At 33.5% G+C, this 19,780-nt stretch overlaps 1 protein-coding gene across 1 annotated transcript in view; it reads left to right on the forward strand.

Annotated features, from left to right (window-relative positions):
• RLF (RLF zinc finger) overlaps nucleotides 1-19,780 on the forward strand; it is a 99,080-nt gene that overhangs the window by 37,330 nt on the left and 41,970 nt on the right. The window contains exons 2-5 of the mRNA XM_031962242.1: nucleotides 1,712-1,866; nucleotides 6,302-6,383; nucleotides 14,339-14,471; nucleotides 16,464-16,666. Coding sequence (XP_031818102.1) covers nucleotides 1,712-1,866; nucleotides 6,302-6,383; nucleotides 14,339-14,471; nucleotides 16,464-16,666 — 573 coding nt within the window. The remainder of the gene's footprint in view (nucleotides 1-1,711; nucleotides 1,867-6,301; nucleotides 6,384-14,338; nucleotides 14,472-16,463; nucleotides 16,667-19,780) is intronic.

Raw genomic sequence — 19,780 nt, forward strand, 5'->3', positions numbered from 1 at the left:
TGAAATTGCCTCCATTTTGTCTTGTCTGTAGTTTGTGTGAAGCTGTTTGCATTTTCCTTTCCTTATTCAACTGAGAGTTCATTGAGGGCGGGGACTAATTTTTTTTTCCTTTCTTTGTATCCCCAGCCCTTAGCCCAGTACCTGGTACTTAATACTAGCTGACTATGAATCCATGGGCATTAATGAGATCCATATAGAATGTCCTGTAATGGTCAGTGAAAAGAATCAGGCCTTAATAGGAAAACCATAATAAATCTTGTCATAAAAATTCAGGGAGGAATTGAAAACATCTACAAGGAAATAATGATTTGCAAAAATATGATTATATCTACTTTGAAATAAATTTTTGAGGATTGTTTTCTTGGAATTATTTATATGTTAAGTGTATACTTTATGCTAGGTACTATGCCAGTGGTGGTTACAAATATCAAAATGAGATAATCCTTGACCTCATCCAACTAGGCATATTATCAAAGCCATGGATGCTTCTCTGCATATTACCCCTGAGACAAAGGTTGAAGGGCATATGATTGAGCGAAAGGACATTGACAAATAGCTAAAATCAGGAAAAGGTACTACCTGAGCTGAATTTTGAGGCAGATCTAGAGGTTAAAAGAGGCAGAACTGAAGAAAGAGCACTCTAGGCCTGGCTGGCTTTGCAAAGGCATGAGACCCATAGATAAAAGCTGGTTTTTGGATTGACCAGTTTAGAACATATGTTTCCGGAGGTCATGGGTTAAAGGTCAGCAATACTCTTGCTTGGGGAGAGAAGGCTTTGGAGATGTTGAATTTTAACCAGGCTTTGAAGGATGACTATTGTATATTAAGTAGGTAAGCAAAATGGGGAATAGGCATTCCATCTGTAGGGATTATCACCATCAAATTTCCTGTTGTCTGATAGCAAGTAGTCTGGTTTGACTTAAGCATAATATTCAAAAAGTTCCCACCTCTCAGGGTTATGATAATATATTTAATGTGCTTTGCAAACCTTAAAATGCCATACAAATGCTAGCTAGCATTATTATTTTAAAAATTTATTCAGTGATACAAAGGCCATTTATTTGAAAGGGTTTGAATCTAGTAGTGATGTAGTCAGAACTGTGATACAAGTCTATTAGTCTAGTAGCAGTGTTGAAATATAGAGTAGAGCAGGATTAAACTAGTTAGGAGGTTTTCTGTTGTCATAGTCTAGATAGGTTTTAATAAGAACATGGACTAGAATGATAATGGAAATAATGGGCAAGTGTCAGAGAGGGTATAGAATTAAAAGTGACAGTATTTCACAAGTAATGCTATTTTGCAGAAGGATAAGAGTAGGAACTAGACTTGTCATTTCCTTAGTATAGAGAAGTCCTGGTTTGAAGAAACTCCTGAAGCCACTTATAAGGGTCACATAGCCAGTAAGATACTACTTAGTCTACAGGAGAAGGCCAGTAGTCAAAAAGATGAACAAGGCTTGCTCTACACATGACAGCAACACTGGGGTTGTAATATTACAATGCTGTCAAGTCCCAAGTGCTTTCCTTGGGGTTGATAGCTTGCTTACCATGCCTTAAGTTAGAATAGAAAACAGAAGCTTATGTGAGGAACAAAGTACAAAAAGAAATAAGCTAAGAATAAAGTGAATAAAAAGTAGCAGTGGTATGTTTGGATGACTCAAAATATGTTGATGTCATTTTAAAAAATTTTAAACTTGACCTTTATCTTACAGACATTGCTGCAGTATGCAGGCAATAGGAATACATCAGAACACATGGCGTGCCTTTTGGAAGTATATCGACTCTCAATACAGAGTTTTGCCAGTGCTCGGCCATATTTAACTACTGAATGTGAAGATGTTCTCCTCGTTTTGGGCAGACTAGTACTGTAAGTTTGCAAAAAGAATTCGCACTTTTAAAAAGTGTTTTTTGATTTTTTTTTTTTTTTTTGATATGTGTATTATGTCAGTTCATCAATCTTTATTCATTGACTTCTGCTGCTCTATGATTAAATTTTTTATATCATTGATAGATTCTTCCTATTTAAATATCATTGGCTGGCTTATTATATCTTTGACCTGAATTTCTTCTGCAATAAGATTTTCAGTTCTTTAATTTATTGAAGATCGTGACTAATTGGTGAAAAGTAAACTACATTTTAAAAAAGAAAACTAATTTAGTTTGACAAAAATATTGATGGGAGCTCTGAAATGTTAAAAGAGGCAGTATAAATCTGAGATCAGACTTGGAGTTCAGGTTTTGCCTGATACTTATTGTAACTTTGGACAAATCATTTGATTTTTCTGGGCCTCAGTTCTTTATATGTAAAACAAAAAAGTTGGATTCCTACATTATGTCCTTTTCAGCTCTAAATCTGGGATTTTCGGATTAAATGATAAAAGAAATGTAAAGGACACTGCATTATAGTTCAATAGTTGAAAAGAATCATAAATAGGTATTTTATTTTAATGGGTGGTTTTTTAAGTTGTTGTGTCTCTATCCTCTCCTCTATGCCTAAGTAAGTACCTGGCAGACAACCTGGAGATGAGCTTCTGCTTTTTTAGATGATCTCAATTGACAATCTGTTTAGGGACCCATATTTGAAGCATTTCCAGTTGGATAGGTCCTGCCAGAGCTTGTGTTTAACTGGAATAGATTTGAATATAGCCCCTCATTGTAATATTTATTCTCTCTCAGTTTGTTGACATGAGATTAGCATTGTAATATTATGGAATGTAAAGTTAGAAATTCATCATAATGTATTTCAGTAAAAATAGATAATACATCCACAGTATTATTAATGTTTTTCAATATAGTCATTAGTAAATATGAAAAAGAATGGTAAAAATGTCTTGTGTGTGCGCTTGATAAAAATTGTGATCAAAGGATTTTATAATTTTATAATGAAAAGAATTCTTGTATTTATCAGTTTGTTGAATTATGTTTATTACTAATGATGCTTTTCATAACTCAGTTGTTTAGTAAGTATTCCTGTATGCTATTTTAAACCTAAACTTTTGAAACAGGAAATCCTTCTGTTATGCAGATCAGGTAACATAGAAAGTTTGCCATAAAGGAGTCTATTGGGATATGCTTAAAAGATCAGAATGATTATCACATTACTGTTTTGTTTAGATTTGTAGATTTACTTTTTGAGGCTGTTCATTTCCTCTTTAGATACTTTCATGAGCTTAGTTGCCACCACGAATAGTAGTGCCTTAGTAATGATGAACTTTATGCATGATTTAAAAAAGAGGCCCCTAAGTTATTAAAATGAACTTTTCTGTCTCAAATTCCATGTTCTTTCTTCTACCCTATTCTACCTTTCTATAATCATGCTTGATTTTTTCTTTTAACCTGCCCTGTATCTTTTTCTTCAAGATTATCTCCAGAAGTTGAGGACAATTTGCCATCCAAGTTGCTATCTACTTTTTATTATGTTGAAGCTTTTCACATTCAGTGTTCTTGTCATTGCATACATTCTTTCATTTATTCAACAAACATTTATCAAGAGTCAGTGATATGACAGGCTCTATATTGGGTGTTGTGGGTACTGAAAGACATGATTATTAATATCTAATGATTTGTGGAGATCCACTGCTTATAATGTGATTGAATTAACTCTCCTCTGTCTTAGTAAGATCCCACTCAGCCTTACAAGGAATTTAATATTAGGGAAGCCTGTTGTATTATATGTAGGTTTGGGCAAGGAAAAAATTTTTGAGTGGATTATCCAGATTTAGAGGTAAATGACATAATCAAGAGTTCTTTAGAATTTGCATAGCCCCTGATTATAATATTCATTTTCTCTCATTATTGGTTAACCAGTCAGAATTGATTGCTACTCCACTTTCCAAGGATATCCAGTCTGTGAGCCCACCATGATTGTCTTTGGCATTCAAGAGTGCCACTGACCTCTTTGATCAGAATGCTAGAGTTATAAATAAAATTACTAGTTCCTGAAAAATTGTCTTTCAAACTTTTAAAATGTGACAACACAAAGAATATTGTCATATCTATTCTCATGAAGCAGTTTTGAAGGCGTTGTAGACATACTAATTATTGGGGAGAGTGCTTATTCTTCAGTTACGGTATGAGTGTTCTAATAAATTATTTTAGCTATTACTACTTTTTATTTGCCCAAAATTTTTATAAATAGATTTTATAATATATGGAGGAAGATGGGAGAAGACTGTCTCTCTTGCTCAGGGTGAAAGTAAAGCGACTACTCATTGTCCCAACCCCATTGCTTTAACTAAACTCTATTTCTAACCCCTCCAAATGCTGTCTTCAGTACAGTTTCCTGATGGCACTCTGCCCCCAGAGGATACCCAATCCTTAACCCTACTACAGCTCAGAATTTATGAACTTGATCCACCAGCCATTCCTTTTATAATAGCAGGGATTATAGGTGTGTGCAACTGCACCTGGCTATGTATATATGTATATTTTTATATCACTTAAATAACTTTCATTTTTGATTAGTTCCTTTTTCTCTCTCCTTGGAATAGAACATTAAAAAGGGGGAGGGGGGGAGAAGCACATTTGTTTTTACTAGATGATGTGCCTACTCTGAGTTCTTTCTTTTGATAAACTGGTGATTTTGGCAGGGTTACCTGAAAAAGTATCTTTACTTTCGACCCCTCGGCATGTAAACAAATCTCCCTGTCTGGCACTTCTAGTTCTCCATTGTTACAGGCCTTTGGCCCAGTGTTCCATGTTTTCTAATCCCTTTATTCCTACTTATTAGCAAATAACCCAAATCTCCAATTTTCTGATATTCCTGAGCAAAAGTCAGAAAGGAAAACTTTCATCTGTCTAAATTGGAATTTTGTTTTATGTGTACCCAATATTTTCCCAACTAAATTATAAACATTAGTAAATTAATTAATATGTCGGTATGTCTACTGCTTTATTATTATTCTGCATTTCTGTGTTAGTCCCTAAACCTCTTGCCTTTCTCCTGTTCCCAGTTGTGTCTCCTTGATATTTTCCAGGATCTCTTCCAGAGATAATGTACCTCTTCATAGATGGATAAAACTAACATTGTCTTTTATAGTTTATCCTACAACAATGAAGATATATGGAGAGATTATTTCCACTATATATTTGCACATAAAATCAAAAAAGGAAGAGGTTCTGAGAAATAGTAGTTTAGGGAAATTGACACTATGAACCTGATGTATGTATATATGTAGTCCTTCCATAGCACCTGAACTTTGAAGGTTGGATATTTTTGATGTGCTCCTGGAAAAGTCACTTCTCTCTACACAGTCTGTATTCTCAGCTATAAAATGAATAATTATGCTGTATGATCCCAAAAGACCTGTGATTTTTTTTTTTTTTTTTACCAATTAGATCCATTTGACTTAACAAGTGTTTTTTGCAGTGTGTTTGTTTTTGTTTTACAAATGCAAATGCCTCTGGGAACAATTAAGGGACTAGAACATGTAGATTATAACACCCTTTGTGGGTTTTTTTTTTTTTTTCTTTTTTTCCCCAAAGTACCTGGAATACAGACTCTCTAGTTCTGGTAAAACATTTAAGTGTTTACTATGTTCAGAGCAGCATGTTCATGGATAGAGACCAACCTGAGAGAAGGCCTGGGTTCTAAACTCTTTGGATAAGTACTGACTTTGGAATGCATAGCAAGTCACTTACTTTGCTGCTCTTGGTAGTTTTGTGAGCCTGGAAATTGGAGAGCAGTTTTCCAACTATTATTAGGAGTATCGTTATTGTTAGTTCTTAAGAGCCTTGAAATCAGAGTATTACCCTCAAACATTTCTCCCTCACTCCCTTCCAAGTGTTCTTGGCATTATACTGTACATAGAGGATGAAAAGGCAAAAAGAAACAATTGTGATTTCTTAACAGGTTTGTCACTCTATTAACAGCAATAACTGTTAGAATTATTTATGTTACCTACTGTGTGCCAGGCACTGTGCTAAGTACTTTATAAATACCATCTCATTTGAGCCTCCCAATAACACTGAGATAATATGTTCATATTATCCCCATTTTACAATTGAGGAAGTTATGCAAACAGATTAAATGTCTTGCTAAGGATTACATAACTATTAGTTGGACAAGAAGAATTTATGCTTTAAAACAGATTAAAAGTAGTCTTATACAAAAGATATAAATACAGCAAATATCAAGTTTCTTCTGCAAGCTAGGCTCTGAAGAGTGACACACAAGTATAAGAAAAATGTGATTTCCGCTCCTCATGGAACCCATTGTCTAAACTTAACTTGTAATTATACTAATAAAATCCTCAATTGCAATTTGAACCGCTTTTTACTCTTGTTGTCTTTCTTTATTATAGGAGTTGTTTTGAGCTTTTGCTTTCTGTGCCTGAAACTGAACTACCATGTGATGTATGGGTACCTTTTAATCAGTCCATACAGGTGAGTCTTTTTCAACTCAAAAAAAATACTTTATGATTCAGTCTTTTTTTTTTTATTCTTTAGCAGTTTCATTTATTTTATTTTTATTTAATAGCCTTTTATTTACAGGATATATGCATGGTAACTTCTTAACAATTGAAACTCTTGTTCCAATTTTTACCTCTTATCCCCACCCCCTCCCCTAGATGGCAGGATGGCCAGTAGATGTTAAATATATTAAAATATAAATTAGATACACAATAAGTATACATGACCAAAACGTTATTTTGCTGTACAAAAAGAATCAGACTCTGAAATATTGTACGATTAGCTTGTGAAGGAAATCAAAAATGCAGGTGTGCATAAATATAGGGATTGGGAATTCAATGTAATGGTTTTTATTTTTTTTATTTTATTTTATTTTTTTTTTTATTTAATAGCCTTTTATTTACAGGATATATACATAAGTAACTTTACAGCATTAACAATTGCCAAACCTCTTGTTCCAATTTTTCACCTCTTACCCCCCCCCCCTCAAATGTCAGGATGACCAGTAGATGTTAAAAATATTAAAATATAACTAGATACACAATAAGTATACATGACCAAACATTATTTTGCTGTACAAAAGAATCAGACTCTGAATTATTGTACAATTAGCTTGTGAAAAATCAAGAATGCAGGTGTGCATAACTATAGGGATTAAATTCAATGTAATGGTTTTTGTCATCTCCAGGTTCTTTTTCTGGGCATAGTTTCAGTTCATTACTGCTCCATTAAAAGATTTGGTTGATCTCATTGTGAGGATGGCCTGGCCATCAGAATGGTATTTATGATTCAGCTTTTTTTTTTTTTTTTTTAATAGCCTTTATTTACAGGATTTTCATGGGTAACTTTACAGCTTAACAATTGCCAAACCTCTTTTCAATTTTTCACCCTTACCCCCCCACCCCCCTAGATGGCAGGATGACCAGTAGATGTTAAATATATTAAAATATAATTAGATACAAATAAGTATACATGACCAAAACATTATTTTTGTACAAAAGAATCAGACTCAATTATTGTAAATTACTTGGAAGGAAATCAAAATGCATTTGCATAAAATAGGGATTAAATTTAATTAATGGTTTTTAGTCATCTCCCAGAGTTATTTTTTGGCATAGCTAGCTCCAGTTCATTACTACTCCATTAGAAATGATTTGGTTGATCCGTTGTTGGGGATGGCCCTGATCCTAGAACTGGTCATCTTAGTATTTTGTTAAGTATAAATGATCTCCTGGTCCTGCCATTTCATCAGCAAGTTGGTTAATCTCCAGGCCTTTCTGGGAAATCATCCTGTTGGTCATTTCACAGAACAGTAATATTCCATAATTTTCATATACCACAATTTATTCAGCCATTCTCCAACTTTGGACATCCATTCAGTTTCCAGTTTCAGCCACTACAAAAAGGGCTACAAAACATTCGGACTACAGGTCCCTTTCCTTCTTGATAATCTCTTTGGGATATAAAGTAGTAACACTCTGGATCAAAGGGATGCCGTTTGATAACTTTTGACATAGTTCCAAATACTCTCCAAAATGGTTGGACTGTTCCAACCCACCAACAATGCATCAATGTCCCGTTTTCCGCATCCCCCAACAATTCAATTTTTCCTGTCATCTTAGCCAATCGACGGGTGTGTAGTGGTATCTTAGAGTTGTCTTAATTTGCATTTCTCTGATTAATAATGACTTGGAGCATCTTTTTCATATGACTAGAAATAGTTTCAATTTCTTCATCTGAGAATTGTCTGTTCATATATGATTCAGTCTTAAAGGTAACTTGTGGCTTTCCCCTTACATACTCAGATCAGAGATACCTCAAATTTAAAATGATGTGATTTGAATTTTTAAGGTTGGAATTTGATCCTCCAGGTGTTCTGCCCAGAGGTACATTCAAATCATTCCTTGGCATATATGTGAAAAAGGCAAAATTTTCTTACCTCCAGTAAAAAAAAGTAAGACTGTTTAATTTAAGAAGTTGTAATATATGCTAATAGAGTAAACACCTCATTTATCCAGAGTTTTCTTTGGACCCCAGATCATGGTACATAAGTGAAAGAGGTAGTATAGTAGTCAAAAAAATGCTGGATTTGCAACTAAGTTCAAACCCCATATCCCTTGCTCTTTTGATCTTGGGCAGTTTGAAGTTTGTTTTTCACTATTTCTCCCCTCCACCCCTTAATTTTTTTTTTTGTTTCTATAAATATTTGTCTGTCCCATGTAAAAATTTTTTTACATTTTTAATAGTATTTTCCAAATACATACATAGATAGCTTTCAACATTGACCTGCTTTATAAAATTTTGTGCTCCAAAATTTTCTCCCTCTGCCCCCTTCTCCAAGACAGTAAGCAATCCAATATAGGTTAATTGTCCAGTTTTCTCTAAACTTATTTTCACATTTGTCATGCTACACAAGAAAAATCAGATCAAAGGGGGTGAAAAACATGAGAAAGAGGGGAAAAAACAAGCAAACAACAACAAAAACAAAAGATGAAAATTCTGTGCTTTTGATCCATATTTAGTCTCCATGGTTTTCTCTCTAGATGCAAATGCCATTTTCACAAGTCTATTTGAATTTTTTAGGTACTTTAAGGTTTAGCAAAGCTATATATAGATATAGATATATAGATATGTATATCTAGATCTAAATCTAGATCTAGATATACATATCTATATATCTATATATATCTGTCTCTGTTCACAACAACTTTTCAAGATAGATGCCATAGGTGGAAATTGAGGTTGTAAGAGATTAAGTGACTTGCAAAAGATCATACAGCTAGTGAAGGCCTGACGTGGTATTTGATTTTGAGCTCAGCATTCTGACTTTGCCCTCTGATCTACTCTACTGCTGAGAATGTAAATGCTGTTCCTTATCACGTTAACTATCTGTTGGATATCTTCATTTAACATGTCTAAAATAGAATCTCATTCTTTCTCCTAAACCCACTTTTCCTCCAGACTTCTCTTTTTTTTGAGGATCATGCCCAAGTCTGTCATCTTGAAGTCATTCTTATCTTTGCTTTTTCCTTCATTCTCTCTGTCTAGTTTCTTGCCAAGTCCCACTAGTTCTACCCCCCCAACTTCTAATATCTTAATGTCTGTCACTCTTCTTCCTGTTGAGAAGGTCCTCCATTTTAGTTTGGGCATTCCAAATTCCCATGGAGCGCATTCTAGGTTTTGGTTTTTACAGTCTCTTTGGTATGTGCCTTCAATCCATACCCATCAATCACACCACATAATCATCCTTATATGTCATTCTCTAGCTTTCCAGCTTGCACCTTCCATTCCTCTACTGTAGGCTTATATCTGGGGTCTGGGTGAAAGACCCACCCTGACTGACTTGCTGTTTCCAGGGCATCTTCATGCCACTAACAAAATCCTTAAATGTTCTTGTTCACTATTCAATATGATATATCATATGATATGATATATGAATTTTATTTTTTTGCTGAGGCAATTGGGGTTAAGTGACTTGCCCAGAGTCACACAGCTAGGAAGTATCAAGTATCTGAGGCCAGATTGGAATTCAACTCTTCTTGACTTCAGGGCTGGTGCTCTGTCCGCTGCACAACCTAGCTGCCCCCTTGTCCACTATTATAAAAAAAGTTCTTTGACAACCACAACTGTTGGGCTTGTTTTGCCTGGCACAAAGTACTTAGTAATTGCTTTTCTACTTCATTCATTTACCAAATGCTGTGCAGGTGTTCAGCACTGTGCAAAGTGGAATAAGAGATAATTACTTCACAGAGGACCCTCAAAGGATTTCAAAGTAGGAAGGGTCATCTGGGACAATTTATTTCAATCTATACATGCATAACAATATGTCTAAAAATGATAGTTCTGACTTCAGACTTTCAGAAACTTTTTACATTTTATTTGATCCTAAGAGCAACCCCATAAGGTAAGTGCTACTATCATTTTGTTTGTTGTTGTTTTTACAATTTTTTCATTTAAATTTTAAAATTTGAAGGCAGCACAGTGGATAGAGCACCATCCCCAATGTCGGGGGATTTTGGATTTACTAAACACTAGAATATTCTATGAATTTTATTCTAAACTTGTGCATGTAATGTTTCACTGTTACATTTTATTAATAAAATTAAAATTGATATAAAATTAATCCACTTATTAATTATTAATCTTAAATGTTGTACTTAGTGCCACATAATTTTGATAATTATACTTTTATAATATAATTTGAGATCTGGCAGTATAAATGCACTTTCCTTTCTATAATTTTCCCCATTTCTCTTGAAATTCTTTTTTTTTTTTTTTAAATTTTTTTTTTGTGTTACTTTGTTTTACTGCTATCTTTTTTTTTTTTTTTAATAGCCTTTTATTTACATGATATATACATGGGTAATTTTACAGCATTAACAATTGCCAAACCTCTTGTTCCAATTTTTCACCTCTTCCCCCCCCCCCCCCCCCCCCCAGATGGCAGGTTGAAATTCTTTTTAAAAAAATAATGATTTTTTCTTTTGAAAATACAGGCAACGATAGTTTTCAGCATTCACTCTTGCAAAACCTTGTGTTCCAAATTTTTCTACCTCCCTTGCTCCCCATCCCTCTCCTCTAGACAGCAAGCAGTACAGTATAGATTAAATATGTGCAATTCTTCTAAACATATTTTCACATTTATCATGATGCCACAAGAAAAATCAGATCAAAAAGGGGGGAAAATGGAAAAAAAAAAGCAAGCAAATAATAACAAAAAAGGTGAAAATAAAATGTTGTGATGCACATTCAGTTCCCATAGTCTTCTCTCTGGATGCAGATGACTCCTTCACAAGTCTGTTGGAATTGGCCTGAATCACCTTGTTGAAAAGAGCCTCATCTGTCAGCGTTTATCATACAATTTTTGCTGCTGTGTACAATGTTCTCTTGGTTCTACTCACTTCACTTAGCAACAATTCAGGCCTCTCTGAAAGCATCCTGCTGATCATTTCTTATAGAATAGCAACATTCCATTACATTCATATAGCATAATTTATTCAGCCATTCCCTAATGGGTATTCACTCAGTTTCCAGTTCTTTATCACTACAAAAAAGGGCTGCTACAAACATTTTTTCACATGTGAATTCTCTTCCTTTTTTTATGACCTCTTTGGGATGCTCACCCAGCAGAAACACTGCTGAATCAAATGGTATGCACAGTTTGATAGCCCTTTGGGCATAATTACAAATTGCTCTTCAGAATGTTTGGGTCAGTTCACAAGTCCACCAACAATATATATGATTTGCTTTTTTAAAAAAAGCAATTCTACATATTTTCAATAATGTATTGCTTATTATTGCTTTTTACTGAACTTTTATTTTCTTTTTTGAATGCTTTGGTGGATTTTTGATACTCCCTCCCCCATTGGACTCGCCGCCCCCTCCTACTCCCCCAAGCGTGTATATGCGTGCAGGTGTACACATGTGCACACACACATAGAAAAAGAAAAAACTAACAGAAGAATGAGCAAAAAAAAAAAAAATCAATGCAGTAGTAACCATGTTCATTAATGAAAATCTCTTATTTATCTCATATTTGTCAACATTCAAGAGGTATGTAACATGTTTGCTTTATCTTAGATTATCTGGAGGATCTATGTTTCTTCATAGGTCAGTACTTGTATCAATAGTTGGTGATTATTTAGGTCAGAATTTAAGCCTTTCAAAGTTGTTTTTCTTTACAATGTTGTTTTCCTTGCAAAAAATGGTTTTCTTGGTTCTGTTCACTTTCACTTTGCATGAGTATATACAGAATTCACTGAAATTTTGATTTCTTAGAGCAATTAATATCTACTGTATGCATATGTGATAATTTTTAGGCTTTTTTTTAGTTGTCTTAAGACAATTTCAAGCACTCCCATCAGTTCCTTTGCTTCTCTTTTTCCTCCCTCTAAAATTCCCCCTTTCAGAATAAGGAAGTTTATTTTGCTTAAAGCTTTTCTGTCTCTGTTATTGTTTGTTTTAGCTCTTACTCCAACCCTCACCCTCATCCTTTCTTGCTTTCTCCTTCAGTTCGGTGGGGAATGACTTGACAAAGTATGGTGTATATGAATGTCTTGGGAGACCATTGTATTGTAAGAAAGTATGAAAGGGGTGGTTTCAGATAGATAAAACTTGTCCATAAATGCCCAGGTAAAGAATTCCTGTACTAAATGGAGATTATAACTGGCAACCATTCCAGGTTATTCCAGGATATTCTACATTTTAAATATTCTGACCTACACAGAGATCAGAAAATGTTTTCTTAGATCATTTGTACTGGATTTAGAGTTGATCACTCTTATTTTATGAAAGACAGTGTTTTATAGAGTATAGCCAGTTCTGAAATTTCCTAGCTATAGCCTTAAGCATACACTTGAGTTTCTAAGCCTCATTTTCCTCCTGTGTTAAATAGATCAAATATTCTTGAAACTTTTTTGCAAACTTTATCATGCTATGTGATTGGGAACTATTATATTTCCTTTAAAGTATAACATTTCTCATAATAGTCCTAGTCATTTTTGGGTGAACCTTATGAGTTAAATCCTATGATTTCAAATAATTTTTCTTTGAAATAATGTTATAAATCATGTCTATCACTTATTAATATCATAAATTGAGTAATACCTAGTCTAAGATATATTTTCATAGTGAATCTTGTACTTTTTGTACTTTCCAGTTCTTCCTCCTCCCCCTCTCCCCCATGCTAATCCCAATAAAATACAACAATTTAAATAGCAACATGAAAATGAGAATCAACCTGAGATAAGCTATCTTCTGGGCCAATAGCTAATTGTCTGAATGGTCATAGAAAATCTTTACACAGAAAAAAGCTTTGGAAGGTTCAGTTATAGCTATGAGGATTGTCACTGCTCATTTTGTCAGTCTTGTCAATTGATCTGCAGGTAATTAGGTCAATCAGTCTTTTCATCTAATCTCCTTTATAGAACATTGAACTCCCTCTTTTGTGAGTGTATATTTAATTCCAACACTAAACTATGAAACCAACAAAAAGCCTTTTTTTTAAATTCAGAATTGATTGGAACTCTTGAAGGATTCATAATCTTCTTGGTATTGGTTCTCCATAGGTGCCCTTATTCATGTCCTTGGATTAACTATTATTATCCATAGTGTACTAGAGGTGTCGGTTTCTTAACATTCTGTGGGCAGTAGGATAAACCTTTATCAGTTTTTTAAAAATGTACCTGAGCCTCCATTTCTACTCACATGGGTCCTTAATATGTTGCATTATTATTCCTGTCTTACTTATACCTATCATGAGCCTCTCCAATACTCTTTGTGTACTGCTTTCCTAGAACATTGCATTGGTAATGCAGCTAGAACCTTGCTTATATTCTGCCTTTGGTGCTTACTTTTGCTATATGACCTCAGGCAAGGCACAGAACCTCAGTTCTGTTTTCCATGTTTATAAATCTTATCTCATAGCCTTGTTTTGACAGAATCAAATGAGACAAATGGTAGTAAAGTGCTTTGTCAACCATAACATGCTATAATGCTAATTATGAAGGTGATTATTCTTTGGAAGCAATGTTTACGTATTTCATAATCACATAGTATTGGTAGAAGAATATTGGTTTTGGGTAATAAGTTGGTGCCATTAAAAAGGCTACCATTTCTTAAATATTTCCTATCCAGTTATATTACCTCTATTCAATTCTGAGACTTACTCCTTGAAGTACCCAAGATATATGTGCTGAAATGCTACATAAAAACGGTCAAGATACTCATTAAAGCCTTGAGGGACAGAAAGTTTTTCCTCTTATTTACTTTGGAGGAAAGAGAGAGTACAAGGAACACACAATAGATATTAGTACATAATTCTAATTGGATTCGGATTGTAATTGTAATTGGATAAAATATATGTTCCTTTTCATAGCAGATTCTGGGCTTTTAATGTTGTATTTGATGGATTTATTTTGGGATCACAGGACTCACATGATGCTTTGTTGGAATTTGGAAATAATAACCTCCAAGTCTTGGTTGATATTACCAAAGAAGGTGTGTGGAAAAATCCAGTCCTTCTTAAAATACTGTCTCAGCAACCAGTAGAGCCAGAGGAAGGTAAGTGTTGGCATTTGTTCAAGTACTTGCTTTGGGAGAAAATAGTGGTTAGAACTGAATTAGAGAGAACTTTAGAAATTCAATATTGTACAATTTGTCATAGAGTTCTCCCTGAAGAACTTGATTTGATTTTATTGTTTGCATATTAATATCATTCATTAGTATTTGCATGTTAGCCAGGCCCTATAAATTCTAGTCACTTCTCAGTAATTTAGGTTGGTGATTTTTCAGACTTTTATAGCTTTTGAATTTTCTGTAGTACCTTTTACAAATTTCTTCCTGTGAGTACACCTTCAACCAAAAGAGTATTACAATGAAAAGTTAGTTTTTGCCAATTTGAACCATGCCCCAAAGAATTATAAAATCATGCATATCCTTTGACCTAGGAAAAGCACTACTAGAACTGCCTCCCAGAAGAGAAAAAATAAAAAGAAAAAGGACCTTTATATACAAAAATATGTATAGCACCTCTTTTCTGGGGGCAAAGGATTGGAAACTGAAGGTATGCCATCATTTGGAGAATGGCTAAATAAATTGTGTACGTTAATGGAATAATCTCATTCTGTAAGAAGTGATGAACAGGATGTTCTCAGAAAAATCTAGAAAGATTTCTATGAGCTGATACAAAATAAAATGTATTATTTATGAAGTAACAGTAATATTGTAAGATGAATCAGCTGGGAGTGACTTAGCTACTCTCAGCAATGGAAGGATCCAAGAAAATTCTGAAGGAATTATGGTGAAAAATCCCCAGAAAAAGAACTAATTTCTGAATGCAGATTGAAGCATACTTTTTTTTTTTTAACTTTATTTTCTAGAGGTTCTTTGGTTTGTTTGTTTTTTTGTCTTTGTTTCATTTACAACATAACTTAAGAAAATGTTTTGTATGATGATACATATAGCCTATATCGCATTGCTTGCCATCCCAATGGTGATAGAGAGTAGAGAGGGAGGAAGGGAGAAAATCTGTAACTCAAGAGTTTTAAAAAGGAATGTTAAAAAATGTTTGTATATGTACTGGGGAACAATAAAATAATACATAAAAATAAAAAATAAGCCTTTGCTATGAAAATGAGAATTCTCATTAAGATCTTAGCTCCAAAGAATTTCTTTCAGTTATTAGTTTATTTGATGAAGAATTTCACCGTTTTGTGGCAAATAAATGGCTAGTTATAATACCATAGGATTTAGAATTAAAAGAATCTGTAGTCATCAGTAATCCCATCTTCCCTAATTTTATAAATGAATAAATTGTTCTGTGTTCTAATTAATATTTTCTCATTGAAGTTAAGAAATGCACAAGTTCTAGGAGAGAGAATTCGTAATTTTTATGAATCAATAAGAATTCATTTTGTTAAGCACTTGTTATATACAACAGCTCCGAAAGATTAATTAAACCCAGGTTTCTGTTCTCAAGGAACTTACAGTGTCTCTTGTACAGGAGATAAAACATATACAGGTTTATACGATAAAGTTAGGTTGTGATAAGTGGCCATAAGAGAAATTTATACAGAATTTTGTGGTGTTTTAGAAAGGTCTTCATGGAGGAGATAATTGTACTAGTCCTTGAAGGAAAGGGGTTTACAGTTGAATCATTTTAGACCTCCTTCCCATTTTAGCACATCTGTAAGAAAGTCAGGGAATAATCTATGGGAAAAAAATTTAAAACAATTCATTTTTACTAAAAGTCTTTTAATTCTCTTCAAAAGCTTAAGTGAACTAAAGAAACCATTTAAGGTATATTATCTATACATTCAATTTATTCTTCATTGTTCTGTCTATCTTTTTAGAGCATATAACAAAGTAGTGGCTTTTGAGAACCATATAAATATTCTTGTCATAGTATTTTGACTTTTCTTTATCTTGCTGATACTAAACAGATATCAACTTCTTTTTCTTGGGCTAAGGATCTCTTAAACTTCTTGAGCTGTATACAGTTCAAACAGATTAGAGCTTGTCATTTATGAAAACATGCTTCTTTTTTCTCCCTAGCCAATAGATTTATTGCACGAGAAGGACCTTCTTTTCTGCAGATGCGAATAAAACATTTATTGAAGTCAAACTGTATCACACAAGCTACTTCCTTGTCAAAATTATGTGCAGAATCTAAAGAAATTCCCAATGTGTCATCTTTTCGGCAAGCTTATATCACATGTTTATGCTCCATGTTACCTAATGAAGACGCCATTAAGGAGGTCAGTAAAGCATAATTCCATAATTCTTATTGTTGTCATCCATACATAGGAAAGTCTGATACAAATTTAATAGATTATGTTGGCTGTTGTAGCAGAGTTCTGTTTTCACAATTATGGAAAAAATAAGTAGACCTTTTCACACTTGTTAAAGTACTTCCTTAGTTGTTTGGCCTGTCTTGCTGAATGTGTGTTCATCTGTGAGTTAGTTTGAAAGCAAGTGATAGAATGGCCCATATTAGGATGTGCAGGTGTTTGGTTGGTCAAGCCAGATTTAAAGGAAGAGGAGGTAGAATACGACTTATATTTAAACCAGTACAGTGTGTTTACTTGGCAAATAGTGATTTGTAATACTCTAAAATGTGTATCTTCATTGATTCTGACAAGGCTGTGTGTGTGTGTGTGTGTGGGTGTATTATATTCCTAAGAATTCTTAAAAATATATATATTTTTTGGCTTACTTTTTTTTTTAAAGCAAAATTATAGTAATTTTCTTGTTGGAGATGAGAATATATTTATTTTTTTAAACTACAAAAATTTAATGCAACTTAATATGGACAATTTTAGCTTTTCTTCTATCAGATTGTCTCAACATTTTTTTTTCCTTTTTTTTTATGTACCATTTGACTAAAAATAAATATCCTTGTTTAGTTCCCACATTGGGGTATAATTTTCTTTTTGTAAGAATCCTAATAGAATGGTGTGTGTGTGTGTGTGTGTGTGTGTGTGTGTGTGTGTGTTTAGAGCGGGGAGATATAGATAGATAAATTATATTTTGGGGTGAGCTATATTATATATTACAATTTTTTATTTTAATTATTAACTTGATATTATAAATAGTCAAGGAGTTGAGGACAGGTATCTAGGCATTGCAGACAGAAATTATTGAGACAAAAATTAATATGAAGAATTCTGAAAATAGTAATTTCTTTGGCTGTCTTGAATTGATAGTTTAGCTTTGACAGTGCAACATTATCAAAAAAAAATAAAAATAAATAAACAAAACAAAACTTAAACAACAGTGAACTGTGGATCGTGATCTGGTTTCAAATTCAAATCTTAGCAATACTCTGTAAAACAAAATCCTTGATGGATGCACAAAAATATAACTGTTGCTTTTGAAGGTCAATAATTTGATCCTTGTATATAAAGCACATAAATAAAATTTTAGACACTTCAAAATGTTTATGTAAAAAAATTTCCAATCATAGCCTCACCTGAAACTGTCATTTAAACAAGTATTTTCTGTATGGTAGTCACTGGAGTTAGAAATATAGATAATAAAATTACCTATAACAGTAGTTAAATAAAAGAGAGTATGGGAGGGAGGATAGTAGCAGTCAAAATGAGGAAAAGCTTGAGCTGCTAGGAGAGAGGGACTCTAAACTAAAAAGTGATGATCAGTACAAAAGCACAGAGATGTTGAAGTGTTTGATGTGAAAATCAGAAAGTAAATTTCTTTGGATCACAAAATAGGAATGAAGCTAAAAAAATCATAAAATTTTTGAAGCTAAATAGTTGTTATTCTTTTCTGAAGGTAATAAATAGCCCCTAAAATTGAGTAGGGGAGTCTGTGATCAAATTATTTTGACCACAGTATGTGAGCTGAAGTGGCAAAAGACTTGAATTAAATCAGTTAGAAGGCTGTGTAGTAATTTAATTTGAGATGATAAGTACCAGAACCAAGGTGATAGCTATTTGAGAGTTGAGGAAGAATCAGATTCAAGAGTTGTTGGGAAGGTAGAAATGTTGGAACAGTAAGGTTCAGCAACTCTTCCTATTTGTTGAAGGAGAGAAAATAATACAGGGCAGTGCCAAGGCTACCAAACTCGGAAAACCACAGTTAGTGGTGTCTTCAACAGAAGCAGGGAATTTTGAAAGAGAGAATTAGAGGAAAAGATAATTAGTTCATTTTTTGAACATGTTGAGTTTTAAGATGTTACCAGGAATTCAGTTGGAAATTTCCAATAAGTAACTTGGTTGTGCAGAAGGGGAGAGAGTAGAATTGGATATCTAGCTCTGTCAAGATGACCATTAAACCCGTGGGAGCTGCTAAAGTTAACAAAAGAAATGATGACCTATAACAAACTTGGGCAATGCCCCTAAATAGGAGATTGAAACATGTTGAGCCAGCAAAGGACAAAGTGGTGAGACAAAAAGGAGAGCAGTGTCATAGAAAGCAGAAGGCTATCCCCAGAAAGCCCAAATATGAGATTAGTGTTAGTTATAGAACTCGCCTAAAAAAACTGTCAGTGCCTGGTATTATTTTAACTATCTTCTGCCTGCTAGTTTTACTTCATTTGATTCCCTTTTCATTCTTTTTTAATTTCGAAAAAGAGGGAAAACTAATTCAACAATATTATTATATGATGTTACATTATTTTAAATGTTGCTTGTGCTTTGAATTTTGTTTAAAATCTGGTATTTGGAAGGATTTGTGATCTGCATTATGTTTGCAGAAGTGTTATCTGATAAAAAAATTTTAATGGCCTTGGGACATTTCATAGAAAATAATTTGAAGAATTTTTATTTTATGTTATTTGTAATGATATAATGTGTTTTTATGTAAAAAAAAGCTATAATTTTCATAAAATTGAGGTGGAAGAGAATAGAATCTAGAAGATCAGCTAGTAAAGAGTGCTAGGCATTCAGATTGAAGTTCTCAAAGTTCTTTTTACTTGAAGCTCTTCAAAACAAGTAGAGACCGTTTTGAAGCCCAGAAAATCAGTTATTTTCTTTTGTGTAGTAGTATCTCTTTCTATTTGCATTGTTAAAGTCATTGTATATATTTCTTGATTTTGCTTACTTCAGTTTTAATCAATTCACATAAATCTTTCTGTGCTTCTCTATATTCATCATGTATCATTTGATAAACCCAGAAATATTCCATTATTTTGATGTGTCATACTTTGTTTTGCTATTTCTCAATTGAGGATATCTACTTTGTTTCTAGGTCTTTAGAATTAGTATAATTTGATGGAAGCTAAGAAAAAGAGTGTAAAGAAGTAGGGGAAGGAGGGATGTGTCATGGAGAAAAAAGGTCTAGAAGAATGTGGAATAGAAAGTAGTTTTTGGATTTGATAAAGTAGATAGTCACTTTTGACTTGTGAAAAAGTA

The sequence above is a fragment of the Sarcophilus harrisii genome, chromosome 3, assembly GCF_902635505.1.
Source record: "Sarcophilus harrisii chromosome 3, mSarHar1.11, whole genome shotgun sequence".
Classification (NCBI taxonomy): domain Eukaryota; kingdom Metazoa; phylum Chordata; class Mammalia; order Dasyuromorphia; family Dasyuridae; genus Sarcophilus; species Sarcophilus harrisii.